At 44.2% G+C, this 17887-nt stretch overlaps 1 protein-coding gene across 1 annotated transcript; it reads left to right on the top strand.

Annotated features, from left to right (window-relative positions):
* The first annotated feature begins 7801 nt into the window (after window positions 1–7801).
* On the top strand, window positions 7802–11348 carry MCAT (malonyl-CoA-acyl carrier protein transacylase). The gene is made up of 4 exons (XM_075899382.2): window positions 7802–8236; window positions 9130–9217; window positions 10280–10497; window positions 10826–11348. The coding sequence occupies exons 1-4, from the start codon at window positions 7817–7819 to the stop codon at window positions 11243–11245; spliced, it is 1146 nt and encodes a 381-aa protein (XP_075755497.2). The 5' UTR covers window positions 7802–7816; the 3' UTR covers window positions 11246–11348.
* Window positions 11349–17887: the final 6539 nt, after the last annotated feature.

Here is a 17887-nt window from a genome sequence, read left to right as displayed (position 1 = left end):
CTAACCCCTGCTGCCACCCTGCACCTGGTAACCCTCCAGCTCAGGTTGCATAGGGGAGGGATGCAGTGAAGGCAAAGGCTGGTAGGGTTGCCAGGTGTCTGGTTTTGAACCGGACAGTCCAGTATTTGAGCTTTCTATTTGGGAAACAAACTGAAAAAATATAAATGACAAAATAAAAATGTCCCATATTTTCTAAATAACATTGTAATGTAAATTGTGATGTAATGTCAAGTGCGTCCAGTATTTTTGTTGAAACCATCTGGCAAACCTAAAGGCTGTGCAGGGATGGAGTAGGGGCAGGCTTGGGGGGGGAGGGAAGTGAAATGGGGTGGGGCACAGGGCAGGGTGGTAGCCCTGGGTCCCTCTAGGGACAGCCCTAGAGCCTGGGCAATAGGGGCCCCCAGGTGGTTATAAGACTTCTTCTATCTGCTGTACTTGTAATTGTTACTTGTAACATTTGTGAAACTTTACACGTGCTCTTATATGTTCGACACCCAACACGAAAATCTCCATTAATCTCCTGATAATTAATTGAGTCGGCTTGCCAACTTTCACACACTGTGAATAAGTGTCCAACTTTCACAATAAGTGAAAAATCAAGCCAATCCCATTTCAAAACAAAGCCAACATAAACCAGACCCTAAAAGAACCCCTACATTCTATGGCTAAGTCTATACTGCACCTGGTCTTGCGCAAAAGCCTATGCAAATGAAGTGCAGATTAGCATATCACCATGCTTCATTTGCATAATTAATTAGGGGTCATTTTTGCCCAAAAAGGAGCTGTGTAGATGGCTCCTTTTTGCGCAAAAACCACCTCTTGTGCAAGACCCTGGGTGTGTCTATGTAAATACAATTTGCTCCTGCTTTGCTTAGGTGTTAGATATTAGGAATGTAATTAAAAAAAACACTATGTAATCAACTAAAATTCAGTCGGTTACACAGTGAGCTCCTGGAACCAGAGGATGCCCATGTCTGCTGGCCCCGCATGCTGCTGGCGCTTGCCAGACCTGCGGGCTCCTGTTGGTGGCCAGGAGTTTAACTGGTTAAACTCTAACATCCCTATTAGATATTCAGCAGATAGAATGGTATTTTACTCATTGTACTCAATTTAATTCGTGACTCACTACCAGCTATGTTTGTATTAAATGCAGGGACAGCTGAAATATGGTGACCAATGTTTGTAATTTTGTGGGAATACAGAAAAGTAGATCTGTGCTAAATTGTCCCAAACTAAAGGGGACATACACTTAGGGTACGTCTAGACTACAAGCCTCTTTCGAAAGACAGCGTCTAGACTGCAACCTCTTCTTTCGAAAAAGTGAGCCGCTTTTTTGAAAGAGAGCACCCAGGCAGTCTGGCTGCTCTCTTTCAAAAAAGCCCTGTTTGCATTCAACAATGCCTTTTTTCGAAAGAGCACTTTCGAAAAAAGGCGTTCTTCCTCGTGAAATGAGGAGTACCACTGTTGAAAGAAAAGCCACATTCTTTTGATTTAATTTCAAAAGAACACAGCTGTAGTCTAGACGCAGGTGAAGTTTTTCAAAAAAAGGCTACTTTTTTTGAAAAAACCCTGCAGTCTAGACACAGCCTTAGTGAAAGAGTCTTCAAATGCAGGGGCACGGGGAATGGGACGCAAAGAATGGGAGGGGCAGAGGGATCGTGGTCTAGGGGCAGTGCAGGAAATGGGCAGCACAGAGCTGGGGGGCAGGGATCGGGGGGAGCAGTGTGTGGGGTGTAAGGTCGGCACAGAGCCAAAGAGTCACAGGGAAGAGGGAGAGCAGGAGGTCCAGGGTGCAGGGGAACAGGCGACGTGGAGACAAAGGGGGTCTGGGGCCGTGGCAGGACTGGAGTCGGTGGGGCGGGCCCTGGCTGTGCCGCGCGCCGCAGCCAGCTCCCAGAGACACGCGGCCAGAGCTGAGCTGCCGCAGCCCTTTAAAATCAGCAGGGACAGGTCACGCCAGCGTCCTAGCATCCTGCCCCACCTTCTCGTGCCGGAGCTGCATGCAGGTAGCCCAGTGGGAAGAATCTCCACACTTCCCCCTTCCCAGCAGCACTGTGCTCCTCCGCCGGCCAGCGGATCGGATGGGGCCGTGCCGCCTGTAGTGCAGGCTTCGGCCAGCCCGCCCCTGCACTTGCCAGCTGGTAAAATCTACTTGCCACGGGCGAGCAGGTGAGTGCATTCGTCAAGCCCTGGTGATTGAGACCCAATAGGGAAGATGCAAAGAGTGGCCAGTAGAATGATAGCACCACAAGGAGCAGCTAGCAGGGTGGTGACTGAAAGTTTCAATGAGCAGCTAGCAGGGTGATGACAGATAGGTGGTGAGATGAATGACCATCAAGGTTGTGATAGAGAGCAGTGAGCAGGTGGATGGTGAGTGACCAGCGGAGTGAACAAGATACTTCTTTACTTCCCCCCACTTGGAATGGGAGCTGAACTCGGTGAATGCACCTCTGAACTCTAGGTCTGCACTGACCAAGGGCAGTAACTGTGAGTGGGGTGCAAAGAAGGGTTGGACATGTGAAGGGGACATTTAGATTGCTGGACTTAAGAACCTGAGAGGAAAAGGACACTGCCCGATCTACTTTGAGCGGGACTGTTACTCATGGTTTTGTTTATTAATTGTTTGTGGTGATTTTCCCAAGTTAATGCCAAATTACTTCCCTCCTTTTATTAAGTTTCTTTTCTACACTTGGACTCTGTGCTTGCGAGTGGGGAAGTATTGCCTCTTAGAAGAGTACAGGAGTGGTGTGTGAATTTCCCATGTTACTTGGTGGGACCTCAAGCCAGTTCTATGTTGGCTGGATGAAGAAGAACCCTATATTGAACCTGGCCCTGGCTGCTGATGGCTCTGCTGGTGTGGAAGCAGGCTCTTTGCTGGCCGGGCCTCTCGCGCGTATTGCCATCCAAGCAAAAGGTCAACTTCCCCTTGATGAAAAACCCTTACACTATGTAACTTAAAGATCAGCGACGAACAGGAACCAAAACCAGACCCAAAAGTTCACGTAAAGTTCGTGCTGGTTGTGCTGACCGTGCCATGCCTGATAAGGCAGAAAAGGAAAAACAGAGGAAACCATCTCACCCCCTTACTCCTGTCACTTAACAGACAGGGTCTGCTAGCCTATCACAAAAAGCACACAAAAGCTCTCTCTATAAAACAGCTTCCCCTCCTGTATCAAATTGAGGAATCCCGAATAAACATTGGATGGCAGAATATGAGCCAGGTCCGAGGACTGATCACCCGAGGGCCACCTCCCGCTCACCGAACCAAACAAGTTCCTGTAGAGCGTAACGTATACCAAACATAACGAATACCAAATATGTTGTTGTTGTTGTAGTTTGTGTGTCTGTTAAATGTAAGTATTGTTATCTGAAATTGTTTAGCGGTATTATTAAGTAGTAGTGTTAAAACTTTTAGATACATAATTAGTCTTATAAATAACACTGATGTAAATGTAACTGTTAATAATCCCTGGTCCCTTGTTAACAACTATTGGGATTTAGAAAAACCTCAGGGAATTTTCTTTACTGTATTGCATTTTGCTTATTGGTCATTCTAATAATTATTTGGTGCCTACGTATGTAAGAAATTGATAAAATCATAATTTATACGTAGAAGCCCTTTAATAAAAGTTTAAAAGATATTTAGTAATAGTTTGCCTGTTTCTGCGCCTCCCTGGGATTAGCCACATTTCCGAACCTTTTTACTTTAAACCACAGCTGGCAGAAGGGTAATAAAAGCTAAAAGCCAAAACTATTTTAAACAGCTTTGACAATTAATCGTGGCCTCTGAGGATAGGACAAACAGCAATGGGCTTAAATTGCAGCAAAGAAGGTTTAGGTTGGACATTAGGAAAAATGTCATAGTTATAATTGTCAGTGTAGTTAAATACTAGAATAAAATACTTGTGGGGGGGTTGTTATTTTCTATACTAGAGATATTTAAGAGCAGGTTAGACAGACACCTGTCAGGGATGATCTAAGACAGTGTTTGTGTAATTGCCTGGGATTTAAACCTGGGACCTCTGAAACATAGTAAAGAAGCCTCTACCCTTTTGTAGATAAATCTATGTATTACATATTGCTTCATATAAATCTATGTATTATATATTGCTGCATATGACTTGACATTGTGCCTCTCCATATAACCTTGTAACTTTGTATTAATCCATATAACCTTGTAACTTTGTATTAGAACCCTATATAGAAAACTTGTAGCAGAATAAGATTTTCCCCCACTCTCTTTCCCCCACTCTGTAATTAATTGCCCTGTTGAATGAATGAGGTGTGAATGAGTAAGACTTGGGAGCCAAGCACCTCCAGACAGCTACAACAGTTGAAGGGGGGGTGGAAGCCAGACCCAAGGTGTCAAGTGGGCTGAAGAAAGAAGACCAGACATATTGACGGCCTTGGGGATTAGAAGCAGGCACCTTCTTTGGAAAACACCCTCTCTGCAGCACAAAGGGACCAATGGACACAGACCCAGAGTTTGAATCTGGGATATATATTTGCATATGAGAGGGATGCTATAAAAGTGAGGTGTCTTGCAGAGGACCCCGGGTTTCGTCTTGTCACCATCGGAGCATCGATCCAGATCAGCAGAAGCCCGGCTCCACCCCTCCCCCATCTAACTCACCTGGCCAGTGCAGTTAAGGGGAGCAACTTGTTGGTAACAACAGCAAGACGGAGTGTGCTTGTGTGTGTGTGTGAGTGCATGAGTGACATATATATATATATATATATATATATGCATATGATAACTGTTAATTATTCTATGTGTGATCAATAAATGTGGCGTGTTGCCTTATCCCCCTGAAAAAGATCCCGAGTACTTCTTTTAAGTACAACACTTTGAGCTAAAAGCCAGCTGGTGCGCAATCCATGTTGTAGAGCCATGGTCTCCAACCTTTGAAACCACAAGATCACTTTTTCAATGTAAGTGCAATGTAAGATCTATCTCAAACCCAAATACCTTTGCCCCACTTCCTTCCCACCCCTTCTCTGAGGCCTCACCTGCTCACTCCATCTCCCTTCCTCCCCCATCTTCACTCACTTTCACCAGGCTGTGGTAAGGGTTAGGGTGCAGGCTCTAGTCTTGGGCCAAGGGGTTTGAAGAGTGGAAGGGGTTCCAGACTTATCCCAGGGTGGGGGACAGGAGTTGAGGCGGGGTTTCAGGGTGCAAGCTCTGGGAAGATGTTTATGTGCAGGCTCATATCTGGGCCAGGAGATTGGGTGCAGGAGAAGGTTTAGGGCTAGAACAGGCGATCAGGAAGCAGGTTCTGGCTGAGCACCATTTAACTGAGACGGCTGCTGGGTGGTGGAGTAGTGGGGTTAAGGCAGGCTTAAGCAGCTGGCATGTACAGTAATGCCAGCCACATCCAGGAGCAGTAATTACCACAGTGATAATTACTCTAGACATGACAGCTTAGGCATTTTAGAACTCACTACTCAAATAATTAAATTAAGCATAAGAGAAAAATGAAAACTATGAAATGCACAGACCAGTCAAAAAACAAAAATACCATACTTTGAAGTAACAACAATCCCCCACATATGTGTTGGGTCAGGAGATGAGTGAAGGACAGTGTGTGTTTGTGAGAACGACAGACACACATACAGTGTGTGAGAGAGTGACAGAGATTTGCATTGCCAAGCTCCCTCCATCCCCTTTTCTCTGTGTGGGGATATGGCACAAAAATGGGGAGAGGAGCAACATCCTGATATCAGCACCTCCCCTCTTCTCCCTCCCACAACCTGCACAGAAAGCAGGAGGGGAAACTCCAAGGCAGAGAGCAGGAGCAGCATGACATTGGGTGGAGGGGCAACTGAAGTGCCAGCATTTGGTAACTTCCTGGCCAAACCAGTCAGGATCACCTGTCAGAGGCTCCAAGATCTACTGGTAGATCCTGATCTACTGGTTGGTGACCACTTTTGTAGAGGTCTCTTATTCTTATCTGTTGCTGTGGTCTAAGTGCCACTGCATTGGACAGTGAACCACACTAGGTCCTGCCATGAGGGCAGGGGACTGGACTCGATGACCTCGTGAAGTCCCTTCCAGTTATATGATTCTATGAATCCTCTGTTTATCAATAAAGAGAAGAAGGAGTTGTGAAGGGTACCCTACCTACTTCCATCTCCATATCCTAGGAGACATAAAAACAAAGAAAAACATTAGTTCACCAATAAAAACATCCAATCGCTCCAATATTTAGAGCACAACACCTAAGGCTTATGTAATAAATACCTCAGAAAAAGCAACTACCTAGCAATAATAGGAATATGTCCGAGGGGATTATGAAAATCAAAGCTGCAGCTCTCTTTGAAGCCCACTTTATTGGGCCAGTTATGCAACCATGTACTTCTTAGTAAGTCTGTTTGAATTTGTGGTTTCTATGACACAGAACTCACCTTCAGGACTTGCCTAAACTATTACATTAAGATGAATTAAGAGACATAGTTACAATCAATTTTTCTGAGCATCTTAGAAGAATGAGTGGATCCCCATTTACTCTTTGGACATCTTAATACCATCATGTTATTGGCTCCCTTGGGTAGAACTGAGAGCCATCAGTGACTCTAGGGCTGTGTCTAGACTGGCCAGTTTTTCCAGAAAATCAGCCCCTTTTCCGGAAAAACTTGCCAGCTGTCTACACTGGCCGCTTGAATTTCCGCAAAAGCACTGACGATCTCATGTAAGATTGTCAGTGTTTTTGCAGAAATACTATGCTGCTCACGTTCGGGCAAAAGTCTTTTTCTGAAAAACTTTTGCGCAAAAGGGCCAGTGTAGACAGCAGAGATTAGTTTTCCACAAAAAAGCCACGATTGTGAAAATGGTGATTGGGGCTTTTTTGCGGAAAAGCGCGTCTAGACTGGCCACGGATGCTTTTCCTCAAAAAGAGCTTTTGTGGAAAAGCATCCTGCCAATCTAGACGCTCTATTCCAAAAATGTTTTTAACGGAAAATTTTTCCGTTAAAAGCATTTCCAGAAAATCATGCCAGTCTAGACGTAGCCTAACAGTATCAAATGTGTGGTGGTGGCTTCTGTCCAAAACAACGCTGTGTAACACTTCCAACCTTGCTCTATCTATGATGCGTCCTGCCCTGAAGCCTGATTGTGAATTTTAATAAATCATGTTGTAAATGTTCTGCAGTCATTTGGTAAACAGGTTGTCCCAATAAATAATTTACAGGAACAATTTGGAAGTCAAGGCCAGCCCTTAGTGTAGGCTGGAGGGGGACGGACTCCATGTGCTGGATAGTCCTTGGTGTGTTATAAGCACAGTAAGTATTATATTGTTTACAGTGGTCTGAAAAAAGTGAGGGGGTCTGTCATAATGTGGGAGTGGGACTTTAGTAAAGTAGTGCTCAGAGTGTGCCCCTCGGATTCATTTCTGTGGTTTTTACTGCCTGGTCTGGGGGGAGCCCTTATTACCCCCACTTTAATTGGAATATTGGTTGTAGGAGACTGTGAGTGACCCTGATACAAAGTGGGACTGGGCGTGAGGCAGGCCCTGTCGTGGTCAAGGAAAGCTGCAGGGGAGGCAGTGGGTGGGGGAGGGCTGCTCCTGGTGTGCGCCTCTGGGGCTCTCCGAGTCCGGTGGGTGGAGCGTATGGGGGGGGGCTTTTAGTTGGGCGGAACCTTTCTCTCGGGTCCTGTTTCCCGGGCGGGGAAGCCTTTTCTCACCGGCCTCAGCACGCGCCGGGGACTCCATGTGGGGCCGCCAGCGCCGAGCGGTGCCCCCGAGCCCGGTTGCCGAGGCAACGCGGGCTTCGGCGTGGTCCTGACTCGGCCTCGCTTCCCTCGCGGGACCCGCTCGCTATGTGGTGGGGGCGGCTGCCGCGGGGCTGCTGCTGCTGCTGCCGCCGCGCGCGCGCCGCCCTCCCCGGGCGCCGGGGCAGCTCGTGGCCCGGCGGCCGCGCCGTGAGCCTGGCCGAGCTGCTGCAGAGCTCGGTGGAGCCGGAGGAGCCGGCGGCGGCGCGGCGGCGGCCCCCGCAGGAGGGCACCGTGCTGCTCTTCCCCGGCCAGGGCAGCCAGTTCGTGGGGATGGGCCAGGGGCTGCTGCGCTACCCCAACGTCAGGGAGCTGTTCCGGGCGGCCGAGGAGGTGCTGGGCTACGACCTGCTCTCGCTGTGTCTGCGGGGGCCGCAGGCCGAGCTGGACCGGACCCTGCACTGCCAGCCTGCCGTCTTCGTCACCTCGCTGGCCGCCGTCGAGAAGCTCAACCACCAGCAGCCCAGCGTGAGTGGCTGGGGCGCGCCTGGCTCCCAGTGCCGGCCGGCCGGGGGACTCCCCTCCACATTCCTGTCACTAGCAACAGGTCCAGGCTCATCACGAGGTGCGGGGGTCGATGCACAGGGGCCCAGGACAGCACGGCTCTCTCTAGGCAGGGGTATCCATCGCCAGGGTTTGCATGCCTTGTTGGGTGGACCAGAGCTGTATTTCCAGTTAGGCACAGTAGGCAGGTGCCTTGCTTTTGGTATGGCTGCTACACAGCATGGCAACTGTGGGATACTGAAGGTATCCTGAAATAGCTACCCCAGTGTCTACACAGTCCACTTGTTTTGAAATATTGAAATAGGCATAAGGAAAGGCTTGAAATAGCACCACATTTCAAAATAATGCGCTAGGTGCCAAATTTCAAAATAAGCTATTTTGAAGTAGAATTTGAAATAAGATATGCAATTTGCATAGTGCGTATTGCATATTTAATTTGAATGTAGGCTGCTGTGTAGATGCACCCTAACGTGTGCAATATGAAGGTTAGCAGGGGGGAGTTTAAGATGCTATGCCTATGGTGTAAATTGGGCACTAAAGAAGATCCCTCCCTGAGCTAGTCAAGGGTTGTGTCACCTGGGGATCGTTCTGCACATGTAAGTCCAAATCTTCCAAAGTGAGGCCTCACTTTAGGTTTCTCTTTTTTTTAAGTGAAAATATGATGTGCCTGTACTGGTTCTGAGTGAAAGTCAATGGGAAATGTGTGCGCTTAGCACCTTGGAAAATCAGGCCCAAGTTGTTAAAGTTGGGCATCCAAAAATGACACGGTTACTTCTGAAATTTTGAGTTCTTTTTTTTTCCTCAGGACATCTTGATATGGTCTAATTTGTTGGCTTTTATTGGCTTTATCATTTCAGGTAATTGAGAATTGTGTTGCAGCTGCTGGCTTCAGTGTTGGAGAATTTGCAGCTCTGGTTTTTGCTGGAGCCTTAGATTATACAGAAGGTACTTAAAGAAATTAGGAATCCTATTTCTGCATAGCTTTCCCCATCCCAGGGATAATTTTAGATGGGGGGCCACTTCACTAATTTTTGAAGTGGCCCTGGCCCACCCTAGAAGGGGCGTGGCCTCTGATGGATGGGCAGGACCATGACCCTTCCATGTTTCCTCTCCCACAGACCCTGATTGGGCTGGGGGAGCATGTGATGTCTTTGCCCCTGCGCGCCCCCCGGCCTAGAGAGAACTGCCAGCCCCTTTGCCCATCCCAGCTGTACACACACATACTACCCTTCCAAAACACTCATCTATGACAACTTTTCCTTGCTGCTTCTCTTCCTTTTCTTCTGAATATAAATTTCTAAATTCAGTTTGTCTAAATTACTTAATATATATTTCACATGTAAGTAGAAACGACATATTATATACATAGTAATAAAATAAACATATTTTAAGCCCCTGATCCTGTTGCGTATGAATGAAAAAAATTGGTCCCTACGTTTAAAGCTAGCTTAGTTATTGATTCATCTTGTGATAGACTATTAAGATGTTAACTTTATTTATTTAAAAAAATTAAATAAGCTATAAGTATAAATAAACTAATTTTACTATAAGCCTAGGAAACTTGTATTTTACTACCATAAAAGAGGATTATATTAATATTAAAACATTTAAAATGTGATCACTTGTGAAAATTAAAATTTTTTACATAGTTAAATATTTTTGTTGTCTTAAACTTGCCACCATCAAATTCAGAAATGCTAAACTCCATATTTTTAGAACATCTGACTACTGACTTCAACACCATGAGAAGTGTAAATTATATATCTGTTAAATTACCAGTAATTTAACATAGAAAAGCATGTTGTTGTTATTTATTAAAAAGTATTCACTGTTGGACTTCTGTACAGCAAAGAGGGGTGTGTGTGTGTGTGTATATATGAGGGATAAATACAATTTATTAATGTTATTATTTGCAATCTTTAAAAACTACAATACAATTTATTTTAATGATCTTAACCATTTTTCTCTGAGGTTTAAGATTATTTAGAATTTTTGTTCTCTCTCTAGCCTTGTATGCAGTGAAAGTGCGTGCTGAAGCTATGCAAAAGGCATCAGAAGCTGTGCCAAGTGGAATGCTATCAGTTATTGGTCGCTGTGAGTCAAATTACAACTTTGCCTGCCTGGAAGCTCGTGAACACTGCAAATCATTGGGTATAGAAAGTCCTGTGTGTGAAGTTTCAAATTACCTGTCTCCAGATAGCAGAGTCATTGCAGGACATTTGCAGGTATTACTTTAAAATAAGCATCTAAACACATTTTAATAATTTACCATTCTGTCGATCTGTAGGAAGTTAAGTTTTGGCTCAACTTTTGCCAATATTAACACATCAAACAAGCTATATGGTTTGGGTTGCTGCAGTCCTTGTCCAATCATATGTTGTGGACAAGTAGTACTTTTCTATGAACTGTCTGATTTAGGTCTGTGGGGGAGGATGAGTTTAGTATGTGTCGGTGGGTTTTTTTTTTTTTTTCCAAATAAGGCAAATTGGATTAATGTAATTTTGCCCAGAATTGTGTAAAGTGAATAATTAGTGGGGGGGTTTTTTCTTTCAGGCTTTGGAGTTCTTGCAAGAGAATTCCCGAAAATATAATTTTAAGCGAACAAAAATGCTTCCAGTCAGTGGTGCTTTTCATACAAGACTTATGGAATCAGCAACAGAGCCTTTGGCTGACGTTCTAAAATCAGTTGAGATACAGAAACCATTCATCTGTGTCTATTCAAACGTAGATAGCAAAAAATATATGCATTCAAAACATATTCAGCGTTTGTTAGTAAAGCAGCTTGTTTCACCTGTTAAGTGGGAACAGACTATGCATGCTATATATGAAAGAAAACAAGGAGTAGAGTTTCCTTATACATATGAAGTGGGGCCTGGGAAGCAGCTAGGAGCAATCCTTAAAAACTGCAATTTAAAGGCCTGGAAGCTCTATAAACATATTGATGTTTCAGATGAGGAAGAAGAGGAAACATAGTTTTGAAGGAAAATCCACAATACTTTTTTTCCCCTACATACTTTTAACTGATTTTTTTTCACTCCTGAAAGAGGCAGACGTGACATCCCTGAAGACTAAGTGCCTCTATCTTATCCCCAGAAGAACTCGGCACACTCAATTGCAATGCAAGGGTTTCCTTCCTCATATGATGTGCCAGCATGTGACAGACTTCACATTGAAGGACTATTTGTAAGGTTCAGCCATTCAGCTTGTCTTTTCCTTCAGGGGCCAACAGTGAGGCCAGTTTACTATTAAATTTGTGCCCAGTCCTGCAAGCAAATCCACACATACAGGCCCTTTTATCTTTATGGAGTCAAGCTGAAGTCGTCATTTCTGTTCATGTGCAAAGGTCTTTTTGCTTGGGTCTAATTGCAGAATTAGGTCTTTTTAATAGTATTTTCTTATGTAAACATCTGTTAACTAGGATCAAGAATTCATTTAGATAAACTATTGGTTTATAACTTTCAGTCACGACTATGTTTTGTTTTATAAGTATCTAATCAGTGGAACAAATAACTGAAATGCTCTTTCTTTACATTTTGTTTCTACAGGCAAAGTTTTTTTTTTTTTTTTTTCGAGTCAAGTTAAATTACTAAAGATACAATTTTCTTTATGTTGAATTATTAATAAATTATTTGAGGCTTTTCTCCATGAATTAGTATCATTGGTGTAGTAATTACACTTAGTCCATTTATGGAAGGAAGTATTTTCCTTCTGTTGGGCTCACTGTGTCTCAGAATCCTTATACAGGGTTTCATTTCCTAAGTTGTCTAAGGCAGATATGACATTTCACCTTAGAGCCACCCCTGTCAGTCAGATTTACCAAAATTCTCTACCACTAGATAGGTGTAAATAGTAGGTGTAAGTTTCCTGTCCTTAGCCAGTTAGTTAGTTCATTGGGCCAAATGACCCTTTGAACTTCCTTTAAGGAAGCAGAAAAATATCTACCTCTCTTTACCCCTGTGCTTAGAACAGAGTTGGAAGGTTAGGGCTAGAAAATGTGCTACAGCCCTGATCTTGAGTGTTTTGCCATAGCAATAGAAGAGGAATTCAGGTGCAGTAGGAGAGGTAGGTCCCTCTAGCAACCCTAAAATGATCATCCCATTCTACTTGTGGTTTGGAGGTTACTAAGTTGATGAATAGATCATATGCGTCCTCTATGCCAGAGTTTCTCAACTTTTTTTTATAAAGTACCCCTTTTTTTTAAAGTACCCCTACTACTACCTACAGTTTTCAGACCCACATTTTTTTTTCTACCATTGCATCACATTTGTTTAAACAACTTAATTGTACCCGGGTGGGCGATGAAATTTTTGGGTGTAAAAAGTACACAAATAATAAAGCGCTGTAAAACTTAACAAATTCAGTTTTCTCTCAGTTTCATTTGTGTTGATGTACCCCCCAGACTTCTCTCAAGTACCTTTAAGAGTACTCGTACCACTGGTTGAGAAACACTGCTTTATGCCATAGTAGGTGCAGCTGAAACAAACAGTTGGCCTCTTCTGCAAGTTTTCACTTCAGATTAAGGAACTGAAACAGCATCACTGCAGCTGCTGCTTTCCTCAGTGAGACCATAGGCTTACGTTGGAGATGGGCTAGGCTCTCTGAACACTGAGGATAAATAATGGTGTCTTAGCCCCCCTCTCCAACTAGTGGAGGTGTCACTGGAGGTGTTATGGTGGCTGTTTATAGCCTCTCTCTTTTGTTATGGAGGTACTTTCCCTCTAGCCCTGCATGGCATTCTACTCTATGGGGTGAGTGATTGTTATACTTCAGGCATATTGGATTAGGCAGTGGCACCCACCAATTTTACCCATATTCCGTAGGGAGCATTTCTAACCAGCAGATGCGTTAGGCCTTCTATGAAACAGGCTCTTTGCTTGTTTCTTAGTGTATTAATGAACGTCCAGCTTCACACATTCATTTAAATGAAAACATATTGGCTATGTCTACACTGGCGGCTTCTTGCACAAGAACGCTTTTGCAAAAAATCTTCCACAAGAGCACGTCCACACTGCCATGTGCTTTTGCGCAAGAGCATCCATGGCAGTGTAGACGCTCTCATGCGTAAGAAAGCTCTGATGGCCATTTTAACTATAAGGGCTTCTTGCGCAAGAAATTCATGTTGCCTGTCTACACTGCCCTCTTGTGGAAGTGCTCCTGTGCAAGAAGGCTTATTCCTCATGGGGAAAGGAATAACTCTTCCGGAAGAAGCCCTATTTTACAACGCTATACTGTAAATTTACTTGCATAAGAATGCTCATACAGTGTAGACAGCAGGCAAGTTTTCGCGCAAGAATGGCTGTTCTTGTACAAGAAGCTGCCAGTGTAGACATAGCCAGAGTGTCTAGGAATTAATCTTGCCCTCTGGAAGCCAGTCCTCTCAAAGCACAATCTATTAACTTTAAATGTAATCCAAAACCACAAAAATACAGTGCTGAACTCAAAATAATCATTTAATTCAGTCTAGCTGCATCGCCACAGGGAAACAGGATACTGAAGCTTTTATTGTTAAAGAAAAGAATCTGGTGGCTATCTTCCTCAGACAGTACCAGATTGCCCCCAGAAAAAAGTAAGTTGACAAAAAATCTGTCAATAGCAAATCATCCTAATTATCCTAAAGGTTCTTCAGACATACCCATGAATCCTGAACTAGGGGAAGAAGAGGAGGGTAAAGACAAGTTTATTTCCTGGGCAAGTATTGAGATAGCTGAATGCCCAGGATGATTATTTCAGCATAAGCAGGGGGGTTATCCAAACCACATGCAATGGAGTATGTCCATCCAATTAAAAAAGTTGTGCATGCTTTTGTAATTAAAGACTGACGAGAAATTCTCCACCAAAGTCAAACAAATAGAATGCTTAAGCAATTCTATTTGTTATTGAAGGCAAAAAGACTTGTTAACAAGGTGGCAACAGCTGCAAGGAAAGGTTAAGGACATCATCTCTTCTTCCAAGGCAGACCTACTAAAAGCTCCTGAACAGGAAGCTTTGAATCGCTACTAAGGTATAACTACAAGATGGTAATATCAGCCTGTTGACATTCTGTAGCTCTTTTCAAGAGCCATTCTGGCATGGGCAGATGAAGTGACTAATTAGGTCCATCAAAATGGAAGAGTTTAAAAACTGGGAAGTTCTTGTCACATCTTAGCTGAGTCCTTGTAGTAGAGGGTTACCAAACTAGGGAATGTAAAAGAGGAGTTGAATAGTCAACTGTCTGATAAGCCTAGGCTTATGAGGTAATCGAGTGAGGGACAAAGGTATCTTTTAAGAAGTGGAAGTCCAATCCTAGTGAGATAAATAGAAAGGAACATAAACACTGTCAAATCAAGTGTAAACATGTAATAAGAAAAGCAAAAAAAGATTTTGAGGAACAGCTAGCCAAAAACTCAAAAAGAAATAAAATGTTTTTTAAGTACATTAGAAGCAGGAAGCCTGCTAAAAAGCCTGTGGGTCCCCTAGATGATCGAGCTATAAAAGGAGCAATCAAGGACGATAAAGCCATTGCGGAGAAACTAAATGATTTCTTGCTTCAGTCTTCACGGCTGAGGATGTTGGGGAGATTCCTGAATCTGCACCGTCCTTTGTGGGTGATGAATCTGAGGAACTGTCCCGGATTGAAGTGTCATTAGAGGAGGTTTTGGAACAAATAGAAAAACTTAATGTTAACAAATCTCCGGGACCGGATGGCATTCATCCAAGGGCTCTAAAAGAACTTAAATGGGAAATTGCTGAGCTATTATCTGTGGTTTGTAACCTATCCTTTAAATCGGCTTCCGTACCTAATGACTGGAAGGCAGCCAACGTGACACCAATATTTAAAAAGGGCTCTAGAGGCGATCCTGGCAATTACAGACCGGTAAGTCTAACTTCAGTACCGGGCAAATTAGTCGAAACAATAGTAAAGAATAAAATTGTGAAGCATGTAGAAGAACATAATTTGTTGGACAAAAGTCAACATGGTTTCTGTAAAGGGAAATCCTGTCTTACTAATCTATTAGAGTTCTTTGAAGGGGTTAACAAACATGCGGACAAGGGGGATCCAGTAGATATAGTATACTTGGATTTTCAGAAAGCCTTTGACAAGGTCCCTCACCAAAGGCTCTTGTGTAAATTACATGCCATGGGATAAGAGGGAAGGTACTTTCTTGGATTGAGAACTGGCTAAAAGACAGGAAACAAAGGGTAGGAATAAATGGTAAATTTTCAGATTGGAGAGGGGTAAGTAGTGGTGTACCACAAGGGTCAGTCCTGGGACCAATCCTTTTCAACTTATTCATAAATGATCTGGAGAAAGGGGTAAACAGTGACGTAGTAAAGTTTGCAGATGATACCAAACTGTTTAGGATAGTCAAGACAGAAGCAGACTGTGAGGGACTCCAAGAAGATCTCACCAAACTGAGTGATTGGGCAACAAAATGGCAAATGAAATGTAATGTGGATAAGTGTAAAGTAATGCACATCGGGAAAAATAACCCCAACTATACGTACAGTATGATGGGGGCTAATTTGGCTACGACAAATCAGGAAAGGGATTTTGGAGTTATCGTGGAAAGTTCTCTGAAAACTTCCACACAGTGTGCAGCGGCGGTCAAAAAGGCAAATAGGATGCTAGGAATTATTAGGAAAGGGATAGAAAATAAGACACAGAACATCTTACTGCCCCTGTATAAAACTATGGTATGCCCACATCTTGAATACTGTGTACAGATGTGGTCTCCTCACCTCAAAAAAGATATTTTGGCCTTGGAAAGGGTTCAGAAAAGGGCAACTAAAATGTTTAGGGCTTTGGAACGGGTCCCATATGAGGAGAGGCTAAAGAGACTGGGACTTTTCAGTTTAGAAAAGAGGAGACTGAAGGGGGATATGATAGAGGTATATAAAATCATGAGTGGTGTGGAGAGGGCTGATAAAGAAAAGTTATTAGTTCCCATAATAGAACTAGAGGACACCAAATGAAATTAATGGGTAGCAGGTTTAAAACTAATAAAAGGAAGTTCTTCTTCACACAGCGTGTTGTCAACCTGTGGAACTCCTTGCCAGAGGAGGCGGTGAAGGCTAGGACTATAATAGAGTTTAAAGAGAACCTGGATAGGTTCATGGAGGTTAGGTCCATAAAAGGCTATTAGCCAGGGGATAAAATGGTGTCCTTGGCCTCTGTTGGTCAGAGGCTGGAGAGGGATGGCAGGAGACAAATCGCTTGATCATTGTCTTCGGTCAACCCTCTCTGGGGTACCTGGTGCTGGCCACTGTCGGTAGACAGGATACTGGGCTAGATGGACCTTTGGTCTGACCCAGTACGGCCGTTCTTATGTACTCACATTTCCCCACCTCCCACTTGCTAGTTCTATATTAGAGGCAGCAGGAGCGGGGGGTGGAGAGACAGGAGCTGATCTTCGTGGTGCCAGGGGTGGGGGAGAGAAGGCAGAGGCACAGTGGCTCTGCCTTTTAAATGTAATAAGAACTGCTCAGCTCTCTGACTTCATTTAAAAGGCAAAGGTGCAGCATGGGACATCGGGTCCAGTGGGCTCTTACTACATTTAAAAGGCAGAGCCTCAGTGGTCTGGACCCAGTGTGAGCCAGGACTGAAGCAGTCCCAGCTTGGGCAGAGTCCCAGACCTACTCCTGCTGTGGCTCTGTAGTTTAAATGTAGCAGGGCTGCCTGCATGCCTAGCTCCTACTACATTTAAACTGCAGAGCCGCAGCGGCCCCTTATCGACTAGGTATGTACGGGATACAAGTTATATCATGTACATTATTAGTCATTTACTTGACACTTAACATCCTTAGATGGCACAAGAGAATTACGCAGCTATGCAAGGCACTGAATGCCTGAACACAATCTCTCCCCTCCTCTCCCCCCCAATGCACTGCTCCAGAGGGGTCTTGGGATTTTGTAACTATTTTTGTGGAAAGGCAGTGCTCCTCCACACTATCTTGTATTTCTTTTGATGGACTTTCTTGCTTGAAGAACTTGTCCCTCTTAAAAACTGTCCATAACATTTTTTTTCTTCCATGAAGGCTGGTCTATGCACCAGGCCCCTAATAGCTGTTAGGCAGAAGGTAGTAGCTCTCCTGATAAAATCCCATTGCCTACAAAGATAGGGTTATTCAGTTGTTGAGGGTTGTAAAAGGATAGGTGGCTCCTTAAATGAAGCTGGGCTCAGTGTTCTTGTTACAGTCCAGATGCTTACAGTTGGGCCAATTAAGAGGGTAGGGCAGCAATCCAGAGGCTATAAAAGGGGCTCTCGGGAGTCAGGTGATGACAGCTGTGAGAGACAGAAGTGGATCCCAGTGAAAGGTAAAGAGATTAAGGAGTTTGCTTAGGTGGTGTCCTCCCAGGTTAAGGCTGGACAATGCTGGAGGCAGTGGTAGCAGCAGCAAGAGGAGGAGGAGTTGTCTTCTTCCCCTTTGCCAGAGCTAAGTAGTGGGGAGGTCTGAAGGTAGGGATGGAGTAGGGGGGAAACTTACTGTGGATATCTTTCACTATTCTTCTAGACTCAGCTCCCCAGTGTTAAAAGGGCCAAGGGGTGTAAGGAATGCTTCCCTATAAAGATTCTCATCCAGCATAGAAATTTTAGGGGGTTCTCACTGGTAAGAGCAGGGTTGTCCTCTAACTGT

This window comes from Pelodiscus sinensis, chromosome 1 (assembly GCF_052426305.1).
Source record: "Pelodiscus sinensis isolate ZL-2025 chromosome 1, ASM5242630v1, whole genome shotgun sequence".
NCBI classification, from domain to species: Eukaryota; Metazoa; Chordata; order Testudines; family Trionychidae; genus Pelodiscus; species Pelodiscus sinensis.
The sequence above is the reverse complement of the archived record's forward strand: the minus strand, read 5'-3'. Positions and strand labels throughout refer to the sequence as shown.